This window comes from Podarcis erhardii, assembly GCF_964252035.2.
Source record: "Podarcis erhardii genome assembly, chromosome: 2".
NCBI classification, from domain to species: domain Eukaryota; kingdom Metazoa; phylum Chordata; class Lepidosauria; order Squamata; family Lacertidae; genus Podarcis; species Podarcis erhardii.
Window position 1 is genome coordinate 50,712,897 of NC_138498.1, and position 15,286 is coordinate 50,728,182.

The following is a 15,286-nucleotide window of genomic DNA, read 5'->3' on the forward strand; positions in this document are numbered from 1 at the left end:
AACCAGGATGTTTGTTGCTGTTCCTCTTTGGGGTCATAACCTACTTTTCCAGGCAGGTTCCTGCGCCCTTGACAACCGAACAGCCATACTGCTAGACAAGAGGTGATGATGTTCCTAACTTTGAGTTGGAGTCACAAGGGGCATTTCACCTGTCGAACATTTTTGCTAACTGTTGAGCCACTCCCTAAGGCTGGATTGACTACCTGTAAACCCCACATCTGTGTCTCTCCCCTTCTGGAATTTCCTGCATCCAGACACAGTTAAATAAAGGCAATGGGTTTTTGATATGTGTTGTTTCTTTGCCGCTAAAGAATCGTAGGGAGGGAATCTCTTCTGCCCCCAGCCAACATGATATGATTTTGTTTCAGGACAGGACAAAGGGAAATGGGCAGGGAATTTGATAGGGGCTTATTGGGGACTTGGGACAAATGGTCATTTTTCAGCAATGATTTGTCAGTTTTAAAGAATGGCTTGCTCTTTGCCTGTTGCATTTGTTTCCCTCCATTTTCACCCAGAACAGAAAGGAATCCTCTAAATTTGTTTGGCTTACTTTCTTCTAATGGCACAGCAGGCTATGTCAAAACCCCCAGGGGCGCACATGCAATTTTTCCCTGTCTTATTCCTTTCCTCCCTCTTCTTCTTAGCCAATAGTTCTAGTGGGACACTATTAAATATGAAAACGCTAGAAGGAGAGCAAATGGGATGATTAAAAACAACTGTTCTAGCTCTGAGGAATACCTACAAACCAATTTACCTTGGCAGCAAGAAGAACTGCTGTAGCTGGCAAGACAAGCAGGGTGAAGTAATTCTGTGTATGTGCACGTGCGTGGGAGAGAGGGAGATCTGGGGTTATGAAAATAGGCTTGGAGAATTAAACGTGCATGGTCAAAGCAAGGGTCAAGAACCTGTGCCCCCCTCAGATGTTGCTGGATTACATCATCCATGATTATTGATTATCAACCCAAGCCAGGTTATTAACTGGCTGGGGTTGATGGAAACAAACTCACTGAACCGGCAGAGGGTGCAAGGTCAGAATCACCATTCAAAACTACACACACACACACACACACACACACACACACACACATTTAGTAATATACGCAAGTACAATGACCACTGGTCATTATAATAAATAAAAAGTTGGCAAATAGTGCTTGGAAGGCAGACTTTTCGGTATAGCAGTGTTCTTGTGTTTCATGTACGGTTAACATCAGTGAAAATATATTTTGCACAGCGTACACTTCCCCACTCCATTACTTCCTTGCTGCTTCTGTAAGCTGAAAAACATGTATGTACTTTAGACAGGAATTCTGGTGAATCTCCACTGATCTTCCGATGACATCATGTTGGCTGTGTCTTCAACCCTTTAAATTCTTTTGTTGCACAACAAAAGAAAAAGAGTAATTTCCATTCCTGCTCGGTGTAGGCATTGTTCACCCTGATCCTAAACATATTACTTAGAAGCAAGTTGCATCAGTTTCAGTGGTATATACTGCCATGAAGGTATGCTTGGGATCACAGCTTTTGTCTACTATGTTTAAGCATGTCTGGTTTCATGTTACACCTATTGCACTCTGTGATATCACGATTGTTCTAAAATATTACTGCATGCTGTGGAATATTTTCAACTCTGTGTATTGAGGGAAACTATTTTGTCGACAAATTGGAAGCATCTTAAGGTATTATAAAATATATTTAATGTGTTGGATTGTAACCACCGGGTACTTAAGGTTTTTAACTTTTCAGTATAGTAATAAGTTGTAAAAATACAGGTGAACTTAAAGAGAAATATGAGGTATGGCTTCTGTCAGTTTTGATTTCATTTCTGATGAAACTGGATGAATACAACACTATATTTTATTATTAGTGTTTCATATTATTTTCAAGATTAATTAGTATTACATTTAACTCCTTCCATCACTTATTGAAATCCAAGAGTAGTGCCTGAAATAAAGCTTTCTGTCTTTGTTTTAGATAAAGTTGAAGATGAATTGGAAATGACCACAGTATGTTACCGGCCAGAAGGACTAGAACAACTTGAGGCACAAACCAATTTCACAAAGAAGGAACTTCAAGTGCTTTACAGAGGATTCAAAAACGTAAGAATGCGAAAGCACTGATAGTGAAATGATCAGCACTTGAGAATATATACCGGTACAGTGGTGCCCCGCAAGACGAACGCCTCGCAAGACGAAAAACCCGCTAGACGAAAGGGTTTTCCGTTTTGGAGGCGCTTCGCAAAACGAATTTCCCTATGGGCTTCCTTCGCAAGACGAAAACCCATAGGGAAATCTCCGGGACAGCGGGGAAGCGCAGCGCATCTTCCCCACTGTCCTCGGACCTCCTCCGAAGGCTGGCGGTGGGGCGGAGAGACCTTATCCCCGCGCCAGCCTTCGGATGGCTGTCCTGAAGACTTGGGGTGGGAGGAGGGTTTTCCTTCCCACCGCCAACTTTCAGAATGCTGTTCTGAATGTTGGCGGTGGGGAGGAAAAACCCTCCTCCCACGGCAAGCCCCGGGAACAGAGGAGAAGCGCTGCGCGCCTTCCCCTCTGTTCCCGTACCTGTCCGAAGGCTGGCGGTGGGGCGGAGAGACCTCCTCCCGCCGCCAGCCTTAGGAAGGCTGCTCTGAAGGCTGGCGGCGGGAGGAGGTCTCTCCGCCCCACCGGCAGCCTTCGGAAGGCTGCTCCGAAGGCTGGCGGCGGGAGGAGGTCTCTCCGCCCCACCGGCAGCCTTCGGAAGGCTGCTCCGAAGGCTGGCGGCGGGAGGAGGTCTCTCCGCCCCACCGGCAGCCTTCGGAAGGCTGCTCCGAAGGCTGGCGGTGGGGCGGAGAGACCTCCTCCCGCCGCCAGCCTTCGGAAGGTTGTCCTGAAGACTTGCGGTGGGAGGAGGGTTTTCCTTCCCACCGCCAACTTTCAGAATGCTGTTCTGAATGTTGGCGGTGGGGAGGAAAAACCCTCCTCCCACCGCAAGCCCCGGGAACAGAGGAGAAGCGCTGCGCGCCTTCCCCTCTGTTCCCGTACCTGTCCTGAAGGCTTGCGGTGGGGAGAAAAGCCCTTCTCCGCACCGCCAGCCTGGGAAGCGGTCTCCATAGGAACGCATTAATTGATTTTCAATGCATTCCTATGGGAAACGGTGCTTCACAAGACGAAAAACTCGCTAGACGAAAAAACTTGCGGAACGAATTAATTTCGTCTTGCGAGGCACCACTGTATATTTTTTGTCCTGGTTACATGAATACTGCATACACATTAATGTGCTTTAGAGCAGGAGGAATAATTTTCTAATGTTTTTCATGACATTATTATTACAGTGGTACCTCGGGTTAAGAACTTAATTCGTTCTGAAGGTCTGTTCTTAACCTGAAACTGTTCTTAACCTGAAATACCACTTTGGCTAATGGGGCCTACCGCTGCTGCTGCTGCGCCACCGCTGCACGATTTCTGTTCTCATCCTGAAACAAAGTTCTTAACCTGAGGTAATATTTCTGGGCTAGCAGAGCTGTAACCTGAAGCGTATGTAACCTGAAGCGTATGTAACCCGAGGTACCACTGTATTATTATTATTATTATTATTATTATTATTATTATTATTATGTTTAGGGAAGCTTTTAATGTTTAATAGACTATTGTATTTTTAATATTCTGTTGGAAGCCACCCAGAGTGGCTGGGGAAAGCCAGCCAGATGGACGGGGTATAAATAATAAATTATTATTAATATTATTATAATACCACCCTTTATCCAAGAATCACAGCACATATTCTATACAGATTGCTAGGTCTATGCCCAACCTTTAAAAGTGCTAAGAGTTTTGCTATACGGGTTGTGGGTTTGCAGCAGCCAGCCAGAAAACCACCTCTTCCAAGCTGCTATTTGTATTGGGTGCACGAGTAATAGCAGTTTTGGGGCAGAGGCAATTTTCACTGGGACCAGAGAGGAAAGGATTAAACCTCTATCCCGCAATACTGCAGCCTCTTGGACCCGTGCTTTCTAGGCAGGGGACAAACAAGTGAAGTGTGAATGAGCCCTAAGACATTCTCAGAGGAAATAAATTAAAACAATGGACACTTAAGGTAATTAAGCCCATTATTTTCACTGGATCTATTCTGAGTATGACTTGTCCTGGCTCGCCCTTCCAAGGAAGGCACACGCCTAATAGTTAACTCTTTAACAACAAAATAAGCACTTAACAGCAGTTCTCACAGTGCTCCGGATACACACATGCTTCTAGCTTCTAGGCAGTTGTCCACAGGTCTGGGCCCTACAGAGCAATTGCAGCAACAGTGGGACCATGAGCTTATACAGCAAATGACTGATTTACATAAAATCTTGCATGCATGCACGGCACCAAATATGGAAGTGTGTTTTTTTAAAATGTCACTAAAAGGGCAGAACAGGTACAGGACAGAACACTTTCTGTGGGCCCACACAGACATGCACAGAAGCCTGGACTGCAACCCCTGTGCAAACAGAGGGTTGCTTGTATACCCTCCTCTGACGGATTGCATGCATGCAATCTAGGACTTCTCCTGCATGGAAGTCGTTGCTTCTCTTCTCTCATCAAGTTCCTCCTGGTTCTAGGAGACAGTGGGGCAGGGGATGGCAGGGATTCACCAGTCCCCCTCACCTGATCAGCCTCTTCCTCCACCTGCAGCCCCCCTGTTCATCCCTGAAAGCTTTACCCCTTCTTGTCCCTGCCCTGGCTCCTGCTCCCTGCCCTGGCTCCTGGGGTGGCACTGGACCCCATAAATCCCTGACCCCCTCTCCAGCCCCCTTGCCTCCAACACACACTCATCAGAGCCCTGCCAGTCTCGGACATTGCTATCTAATCACATACCTGCCTTAGCACAGAACTATTGAGAACTGAACTGTCGGAAATGAATTAATATAACCAGAGACTGAAAACAAAAGACCAGCTCTTTTATATACCACTTTTATTTGATGAGAAGTAGATTGAGTTGGGGTCATCATGTGACTGATTTACACATCCAGATCCTGATTTTTCTTACAGTAAGGATTTGTTTTGCCATGCTTCATTTTCCAAAGCTTTCCAGTGGCAAGGTAGATCCAGATCTTAATACATGGTAAACCAATAACATACCCACTCCCACCAAAGTAGTAATTCAAATAATATAAACCTCAAATTTGTTACCAAAATGATTTGATTGCTGGAGCAAAAATGGGCACTGATAAAATTGGTATTTTTTTGAGAATACATTTCTCTCTAGTTTTTATGTCGCATACAGTGCCTCTTCTCTTTGTGTCTTGCTGCAAAATTTACAATCTGATTGAAAGGGTCATGTACTGCAGGAATTATTACTGGGCCTGTTATCTTTAATAGGTCAACAGCATTCATATATGAAAAGATCAGAGTACATTAATAGATATCTCTTTGAGAGATGGAAGTCCCTTTAAAATGCTCTATCGTGTGCCTTTCCACTATTGAATTGCTGAATTGAATTCAAGGCCATGGGACTTAAATGATACATGCACTGTGCAATGCCTCTAACTTTGGATAAACTAAATCAGTCATCTGACATGGGGCTGGAGGGACACAAAGTATAGAAGCAAAGGAAAACCTAAAACCCTATACTTCCTTTAATTAAAAAGAAAGATCAGAAAAACTTCACAGTATCTGCCATTTATTCAACACTCAATACCCTCCTAGCCATAAAGCTTAGTGACTGACCTCTTGTCTCACAAACTACTGTTGTGAATAAAAAACGAGAAGGTGATGAGGCATCATGTATGCCCCCTTGAGCTCCTTGGAAATAAGGTGGGATATATATATATATATATATATATATATATATATATATATATATGGCAAAGTAAAATAAGCAAATCAAGACATGTGTAGGTGGTGCTTCAAGCAGCTCACGGTCATAGTTTTGGCTGGAAAGGAAAGGGAGAGAAAATTGTAATAAGATCTGCAGATAAGCCAAGAAAGCCATGCAATGTAATTGTGCTTTGTTTTGTTTTAAAATTCATGGTCTGTGTGGGACCAACCAAGGGCCACATAGTCAAAAACAGTTCATTCAAGGAAAACACTGATTGCTGAGGCCAGAGAACAGGCTCCACTCCAAAAATCGAAATTGGTGAAAGAGAGAATAAGCACATTAAAAGGAGAGTATGCAAGTCTTTCATTTTTTTATTCTCTTGCAATACAGTTTCTTGATAAAGGGTTACACACAGGGTTATCAGCATCTGGGACAGGGTGTCAAACAAATAATGACTAAGACAAAACAAACCCTTGGTCTGGGTTTTCAAAAAATGCCAATATATAGTTAAAAAAAAACTAAGACTTGTGAGCAAATAACAAACCATAGCTTTTGGTCATGGTTGGTAGTAAATAAAGCATAATTATGTTCTAGGCAGGGCTCACACATAGTGCTAAACTAAAGTTAATAAATCTTAGTTTGTTGTTGTTGTTGTTGTTGTTTAGTCATTTAGTCGTGTCCGACTCTTCGTGACCCCATGGACCAGAGCACGCCAGGCACTTCTGTCTTCCACTGCCTCCCGCAGTTTAGTCAAACTCATGCTGGTAGCCTCAAGAACACCATCCAACCATCTTGTCCTCTGTCGTCCCCTTCTCCTTGTGCCCTCAATCTTTCCCAACATCAGGGTCTTTTTCAGGGAGTCTTTTCTTCTCTTCTCATGAGGTGGCCAAAGTATTGGAGCCTCAGCTTCACGATCTGTCCTTCCAGTGAGCACTCAGGGCTGATTTCCTTCACAATGGAGAGGTTTGATCTTCTTGCAGTCCATGGGACTCTCAAGAGTCTCCTCCAGCACCATAATTCAAAAGCATCAATTCTTCGGCGATCAGCCTTCTTTATGGTCCAGCTCTCACTTCCATACATAACTACTGGGAAAACCATAGCTTTTGCTATATGGACCTTTGTTGACAAGTGACCCTTTATGGATCACTGCCTTGCCGTGGCGAAGGGGCTTGAATAACTCAGAGAAGCTATGAACTATGCCAAGCAGGGCACCCAAGATGAACAGGTCATAGTGGAGAGTTTGGACCAAACGTGATCCACCTGGAGGAGGAACCGGCAAGCCACTCCAGTATCCCTGCCAAGAAAACTCTATGGACAAAGACAACTTTAGTTTAATAAACCATAATTTTACATTGTGTGCGAACCAGGCCACTTCTTCCTCCACACTTCTCATACGATCCCTTGTACAAAGTGCATGAACAACAAAGAATGGCAATTTCCAAGTAAATACTACTGCGTTTGAAGCAGGCATAGGTAAGAGTGAATTGGTAAGAGGAACTGGCTTCAAGTTGTTGAGTCCATTGAAATAAATGGGAGGTATCCAGTGGCCATTAGTTATTTCACAATAAAAGGCAAAATAAAAAGGGGCATGTTTTCATTATAAGCTTTGATATCCCAGTTCTGTGAATGTTTAAACTATGGAATGATGGAAGAGTACTGGAACACCCTAATTATTTTTTGTGTTTACATTTTTTTAAAAAGTTATATTAATGCATTGTGTGTTAACCAGACAGAAGATTCATCAAATTCTTCATAAGCAAGTCTTAAATAGCTATGCAGCCTCCAGTAGAAATCAAACTAAGGGGCATACCTGCTTCGTTTCACAAGAAATAAGCCTGGCAAGTCAGCCATATTAAGTTATTCTCCCCTACTAATGAGGTCTCTTGAGCATTATTGGGTCTTATGAGACAAAATTGTGATCATTGTAGGTACAAATAAATTGGAATTAGCAGATGCATCTGAAAGCAGTCCAGTCACAAAAAGCTGAAACTAGATGATCAACGGCCAGATTGCCTTTTTATACTGTTCCAGAAGGTTTTGTTCAAAATATTGCCAGAGATCATAGTGAACTATAAAAAATGATTTTAAAAATGATGTAGGGAGAACATCAAACATTTTAGTTGTGCATGCATGACAGTGATACTATCATATCAGGAATGTTCTGGACTATGGGATAAATTCAGTGTAGTACTATGGCAATTTTTAGCTTGCCATATGGAACAATACCACCTCTCCTCTTTCTGGGGAATCTCCTGACGCCACCACCCCCAGTCAATTTCGGGTGCTGCTGCTGCTGCTGGGAGCAGATAGAAGAAAGTCCTGTTGCACTAGCAGAAGTTCTTTCATGGGCTTCTGCTAGTGGGGCTAGTTAGTTGAAACCTGTCCTACATTTCCAACATCCCTGGTCTTCGTCCAGGTGGCCTGGGGCTGATGGAAGTACAAGTCCAAAATGTGTGGAGGGTGCCACATTGGCTACTCCTGCAGTAGGGCCTCTAGTGGCAAATATTCCTATAAAGTCTGCTGAACCAGCAAAATCTGGGAGGAGCCAGATCTCTTTAATTTAATTAATCAATTAACCAGATCTAATTAATATTATCGTAACAAGTAAGAATATTAATTAGAACTTGGTAGAACAACTTCAAGCTGCAGACTGTGACAAGATAACAGATCAGCATCTATCTTTGTTCCATAATGGCACATGCACAAACATGGTTTCTGGGCTATCAATACAAAGGAAAGATGACCGGGTCACTTAGGCTGCAGCCCTATACTCACTTATCTAGGGCTGAGTCCGATTGAATTACTTCTGATTTTGCTATCAATACTGACATTCTTTTTTCCTGTATCTGAGGGACAAACACATGGGACAGAGTTCCATAATTAACTGAAAGCTTGGGGGCGTGGCCAGTGTGGAAGCCTCTATCCTTGTGGATGGGGGAGGTGTAAGTGACCCGATTCTCACCAGGCCTGCAATTGAGGCAAATGATTGTCTCCATATCCATCATGCTAGATCAGGATCAGCCCCTGTGTTGTCTGTCTGTCAAACCTCTCCCTCCAACTCTGCATATGTGGGTGGATCTATATGACTAATATTGGGGTTTAATTTCACCCCAGATTCTGAATACTAAGTTTCTTTATTTTTATATGTTGGTTCATATATGATGAACCAGTGATGTCACAAAATAAATATTCTCTCCTGTTTCTGTTCTGAAAAGCATTTGTTGATTTATTCTGGTTAAGTGTGTCTTTAAGTCTCCCAGGAAAACCAATGGGACTTAATGGTGCTTAGCTTTAGTGGGATTGGGCTCATTGTCTGCTTGTTCAAAAGCCTCTCTTTCACTCCTCAGCGCTTCAATTTTTACTATTGTTATTGTCAGCACTTGTGGTGCCTCCAAGTGAGGGATTAAGTTTAATTCTCATTCATTCTTTTCATTCCTTTCTATTTAAGCATCTTTTGCCCTAAAGATATTAAATATCTGAAAGATAAAATGCTGCTTTTGAATGCTGCTCCCTAGATATTCAGGCTTCCAAATGTTCCCTAGATATTCAGGCTTATAATAATAATAATAGTTTTCTTTGACTGCATTAGAGCTCATCCACCTGGATGTAGTAGCAATGGAATAAGGATAGTATAAAAGAAATGCAAAGAGAAATGATAAACGAAAATACTCAGGTTTCATTGGTGGTACTGTTGGTTAGGGCAGGACTTTGGAGCAGAAGCCCAGGCCCACTCAACGGAATAAGCAGAAGTGTAAGCAAGGCTGGCTTACCTCAGTTTAAAGTGCAGTACTATGCATTACCATCTAATGAGGTGGATCCTTGTAAGACCATTAAATCCACATCTAACAATAACATTGAATCAGTGGTTAATTCTGGCATGTATATGTGGTACTTTATCCTGAGTCAGTGAGACTGATTGCATTGTGGCACTGAAAGCCCAGCCATACAGCATTCTCCCTAGCATTCCATCTAGAGAACTGAATAAACTGGGCCGTAGTTAATATTGGCACGCCAATAAGAGAAGAAAAAGCACGTCACTTTGCTAAATCAGACCAATTCCCACCTAGTTCAGCATTTTGGTTCTAGCAGCAAGTACAAGAGTACAAGCACCCAGAATCCTGTTAACAGAGGCATAGAGGTAATTTGGGAGACATCAAAATGTACATTCCAGGAGTAGCCAATGTAATGCCCTCCAGATGTTGTTGAACTGCAACTCCCATCATCCTTGACCATTTGCCATGCTGAAAGGAGTTGACGGGAGCTAACATAAGAATGTAAAAAAACTAATCTAGTCCAGAGTTCTGTTCTCAGAGTTGTCTGACAATATCTGGAGAGAACTGCATTGGCTACCCCTGGTATAGTCAGACAGCCCAACTTGCCTTGATTCTTGTAGTTTTCATTTGATGGAAATCAAATTGAAGTTTGTTGCCTGAGGTGGGGGGGGGGGAGGTCAAACTCACAGCAGTCTCTACAATCTTGTGTTTCATGGACAAATTAATTTTTTTCATCTTCTCCAGATGAAAATCTTCAGATATTTTCATCTGCTCCAGATATGTGCAGTAGAGTGAATTATGTAATGAACCCCCTTCCACTTATTTTTTTAGTGTCTGGTAACCACAAAAGTAATTGCTTATTGATAGAAGGCAGGGGACAGGACTGATTGAAAGTACCACAAGAGATTGCTTGGGTGCTAGCATATATCCTGTACAGAACGTGCGCAGAGGTACAGTATAAGGATATGAATGCTGTGTCTGGGAACAGGCAGAATTGCAGATGAAATCTTAACTGTTTTTTACTCATTTTTTTTCTCCAACAGGAATGTCCTAGTGGAGCTGTTAATGAAGAGACGTTCAAACAGATCTATGCACAGTTTTTCCCACATGGGGGTGAGTGGAGAGCATTCCATCTATGAAGTATAGCTCAAATTTCAGAAATGATGAGTCACACAAAAATGATGCACAGCAGCTTAAGAAAACTGATCTCCCTATAGAGGGGTTGGAATGCAGGTCTGACAGGCACCTCCAGTACATTAAAGTATTGAACCAAAACTGACTCCACATGTGATTTTAAAATGCTCATGATATGGTTGTTGTATAATTTTGAATATCATTTTGGATAATGTCAGAATAATTGCATGTATGACTGCAGTTTGCATATGCTTATAAAAATATTTTAATTAGAATTAGAAGTGTCTATCTCAGTGATTTTTGGAGAGGATAGTTGTAAAGGGTTTGTGAATAGTTTTGTGAGCCTTGATTGGCTATGGTCAGCCATATGCATTGGAAACATTGTTCAAGTCTCTCTCAAATTGGCTTCATATTCTGTTTAGTGACTGAAACATAAACAAAGAGCCAATTCTGGGTAGATATCTGATCTCTAACTGGCTGGCATTACTTGGGAAATAATGAAATAGTGTGTGGGGGGCGAGATAGCAGAAGCAGCAGCAAAGGGAGAAGAGGCTGTGAACAGTAGTGAGCAGGTATGAGAAAGGTAGGATTTAAGAGGTTGGGTGTGTCCCCTCTCAAATCACTACTTTCAAGTTGAAAAACTAACCAGGAGAACATTCAGCTCAGCTGTACATATGCTTATTTAAATTTCTTTAACAATATATCCTCTTACTGTGTTTTATTTCAGATGCTAGTATGTATGCCCATTATCTCTTTAATGCATTTGATACAGCACAGAATGGATCTGTGAAATTTGAGGTAACGGAATAATAGTTTGTTCTGATTATTACTGTCTATCATCTTACTGGACATCATAGTTTCCAAAACTTTTCTTTTCCATGTCTCTGAAGAAAAGTGTTGTAGGCCTGGCAGCTTGTACTTAATGTAACCAACAGAAATTGATCCAGTACATGTTGTCTTCTCATTCTTGATACAGCTCATCCCCATGCAAGCCCCATGGAAGTGAAAAGGTTGGCACCAAAGATATGGGGTAATATGGTTGAAAGATCCTGAAAGCAAAATTTAGGTTGCTAGGTAGCATGTTGAAAGCCAGAACCTAGAAGGTAGCTTTCTCTATCACAAATTTGTAGTTTCAATGTGTTGATGAGACAGTGTCAGGGAGCAGGTTTTGGATTTGTTAGGCACTGGGGGAAATCTGGGATAAGCTGGGCCTATGCAAAAAGGACAGACTCCACTTGAACCAGAATGAAACCAGACTGTTGGTGCTTAAAATATAAAGGTAGCAGGACAACTTTTAAACATATTGTTGGGGGAAAGCGGACAGGAGCTGAGAAGAGTCCACTTTGGAACAAAACTCTTCCCTGGAATGAAGATGAAGAAAAATGATTAAAATGTATGTGGGGGAGGTATGGAACTAGGCACTGAGACTTGGCTGGTAGGCAGAATCATCAGGTCACATCGCTGTATCCTTAGGATTAATGAAGGGATGGTTAATGGTGTAAATAAATGTTATTGTAGAGAAGGGAATGTTATAATAAGGCAACATATTATAAGACACACACTTCTATACAGAGACTTGGAGAAAACTTTCTACCCCAATTAAAATATATTTGTATTCTTCTGTCAAAAGGATTTTGTGATGGCACTATCCATTCTGTTGAGAGGAACAGTTCACGAAAAGCTACGATGGACATTTAATCTGTATGACATAAATAAAGATGGCTATATAAACAAGGAGGTAAGTCAGTGGCACCTATTCAGCTTTTTAAAGGAAATGAAAATGGAGGGTTGGAAAATGCTGTTCAGCTGCTCATCTTAAAACATACGTATTTTTCACTCTATAAGACGCACCAGACCACAAGATGCACCTAGTTTTTGGAGGGGAAAACAAGAAAAAAAATATTCTGAATCTCAGAAGCCAGAACAGCAAGAGGGATCGCTGCGCAGTGAAAGCAGCAATTCCTCTTGCTGTTCTGGCTTCTGGGATAGCTGTGCAGCCTGCATTTGCTCCATAAGACGCACACACATTTCCCCTTACTTTTTAGGAGAGAAAAAGTGAGTCTTCTAGAGCAAAAAATACAGTAATTCAACCTGGGCACGACAGACTGAAAACACCCCAGCCCATGTCAGCATGTGCTGCCTATTCAACTATTGCTAGCTCTGAGCCAAAGCCAACTCACACTCATACATCTTATTTAAAGGAAAAAATAATTATGAGTTGGCTTTTGATACATGTTAAATAATAGGTATTTGCTATGATTTTATTATTTTTTAAAAAAATCTACCTGGACCCTCACCCTAGACCCCAGGAGTTAAAACAAATTCAATTATAATATATAACTCTCTAGGTAAAACTGAAGCACTTTAATTTTGGTTGAATCTCAAAGAGAACACATCTATATGACATTAGCAAACTAACAGGAGGAATAAGAAAACAGGAAGTAATGCAATTGTTGGACATACCGTGCCAGAGACAAGACTTTGAGAGAACAAAATGTCTGACTTAGATCTCGCCAACCAGTTTCCTTGGAAGAAGATGAAAACAGGGAACAAGTTCACAACACATTTGTGGCCACAGTAATAATGAGTCTCACAGATAAATTAACAGCACATGGAACACCATATGCCAACTTGGCCATTTTAGTCCTTAACGACTTCGCCAATTTCATGGCAACAACCTCCCTCAATATGTTCAACAAATTACATGAACTAATTATCTCTTTTGAGCCACAAGCCATGCCAGGAAGTGTTTGTGTTTCTTTGAAATGGAACAGTCTAAGGTTCATAAGGCTTGCTACATACATCAAAGAAGCCAGATACCTTAGTTGAATTTGATCATGGTGGTGAATGAGACATCAGCAATCTGCAAGAGCAGCCTAGAAAATTGTGTTTCCTTTACAAAATCAGTCAAAGCCAGACCCCTCTACTCAAATGCTAGTGTAGATTCTTGCTTAATGTATGTAATATACTGCATTCAAATCGAACTATTCAAGAGATTATCTACCCATCTCTATTTAAACAATAGAAACAATTACAATCAGATTCAGGTAGGTAGTCATGTTGGTCTGACGCAGTAAAAAACAACAACACAAAAACAAATGGTCCAGTAGCACCTTATAGACCAACTAAGTTTATAAGGTCTACTGGACCATTTTTATTTTTATTTCAATTACAATCGGATTCAATGAGGTGCACAGTCATGGCCACCACAGTAGCCAGTGGTAAAATGCGTGAAGATAATTTGGTAAATTAAGCCAGCTTGTCTTTAGTATTACATTAGAAAAGACTGGTGGAAAAGCACACTTTACAGTCACTAAAAAGTAATGTGTGTATACAAGAAACTGCAGAGATGATAGATAGATAGATAGATAGATAGATAGATAAGCAGTCAGGGAGAGGGGTGTTCATTAGCCTAATTTCACTTTATACAGAGGTCCACAATTGGAAACTACTTTTTTAAAGCTATTGAAACTCTCAGATATATTCACCAGGTCTACCTTGATGTAGAAGCAGATGGCATTTGCAGAGCAAATTTGCTCCCAGGTTAATAATAATAATAATAATAATAATAATAATAATAATAATAATCCATAGAATGCATAGAATGCATAGCTACCAAGCATAATTTTTTCCTTGAGGGTGATTAAGGAGTAAATGTGGAAAACTCTGTGTATTTTAGATTTCAGAATATGTTATATTCATAGGTATTTAGATCTAAAGCACAGCAACACTATTCCTTTGTGTGTGGGCTTTCAAAAAAAACACAGAATAAGGGTGATGCCCACAAACTAGCTGCATTCTCTTTGTTGAAGGTTAATACTAGAAATGTTAGTGAGTCAACTCATTGCCAGAGCCCTGTTTGATGTCTCCCTTGTGCTTTGATTGTCACAATTCCAGGAAATGATGGATATAGTAAAGGCAATTTATGATATGATGGGCAAATACACCTACCCAGTGCTGAAAGATGATGCTCCAAGGCAGCACGTAGAAGTTTTTTTCCAGGTAAATTTCCATTTGTTAGTGCACTTATGTTTGAACTCATACCTACTATATTTTCAGTCATTTTGTGTCTGGGCAGTGGAATCTGTTTAAATCTGCAAAACCACATAGATGTATATGAATCCTATCAGTGCTATATTATACTGCACTTTGTAAATGCAGTAGTGCTATGAACTCAAAGGGTTTGTATTTTTCTGTATTGCAGAAAATGGATAAAAATAAGGATGGTGTCGTTACTCTGGATGAGTTTATTGAATCATGTCAGGAGGTAAGACTTCCTTTCATAGTAAATCTAACCAAGAGATTGTCTCATGCCAGAAAGCTCAGATTGCACTTCACCCAAAAGCTGAGAGCTCCAGGACATCGGGTTTCGATTGGGCCATTATGGCTGAACTTCCTTATGAAGTTCAGGATTCTTTGCTGCACTTCACCACTGGTAGAAAGAACAGGGAAGACACAGTGCACATATTGCATACAATGGGGCTGCACATACAGTTGCAGTTTGGAGGTAAAGGTATTGTGTACATGTGCACAGAGGACGCCATATATCTGTATTATCCGGATATGTCCAAGTCATGTTCTGAACTGTCTGTGCAACTGAG

The 15,286-nt window shown here is 41.3% G+C and overlaps 1 protein-coding gene across 16 annotated transcripts in view; it reads left to right on the forward strand.

Annotated features, from left to right (window-relative positions):
- KCNIP1 (potassium voltage-gated channel interacting protein 1) overlaps positions 1-15,286 on the forward strand; it is a 573,342-nt gene that overhangs the window by 554,952 nt on the left and 3,104 nt on the right. For 15 of the 16 annotated variants that reach the window (XM_081852162.1, XM_081852171.1, XM_081852172.1 and 12 more), the window contains 6 exons: positions 1,975-2,099; positions 10,595-10,664; positions 11,413-11,483; positions 12,316-12,423; positions 14,583-14,687; positions 14,890-14,952. In XM_081852162.1, the coding sequence (XP_081708288.1) occupies positions 1,975-2,099; positions 10,595-10,664; positions 11,413-11,483; positions 12,316-12,423; positions 14,583-14,687; positions 14,890-14,952 (542 nt within the window). Of the gene's footprint in view, positions 1-1,092; positions 1,504-1,974; positions 2,100-10,594; positions 10,665-11,412; positions 11,484-12,315; positions 12,424-14,582; positions 14,688-14,889; positions 14,953-15,286 lie in introns of those variants that run through there. The other variant, XM_081852169.1, reaches the window with a different exon arrangement.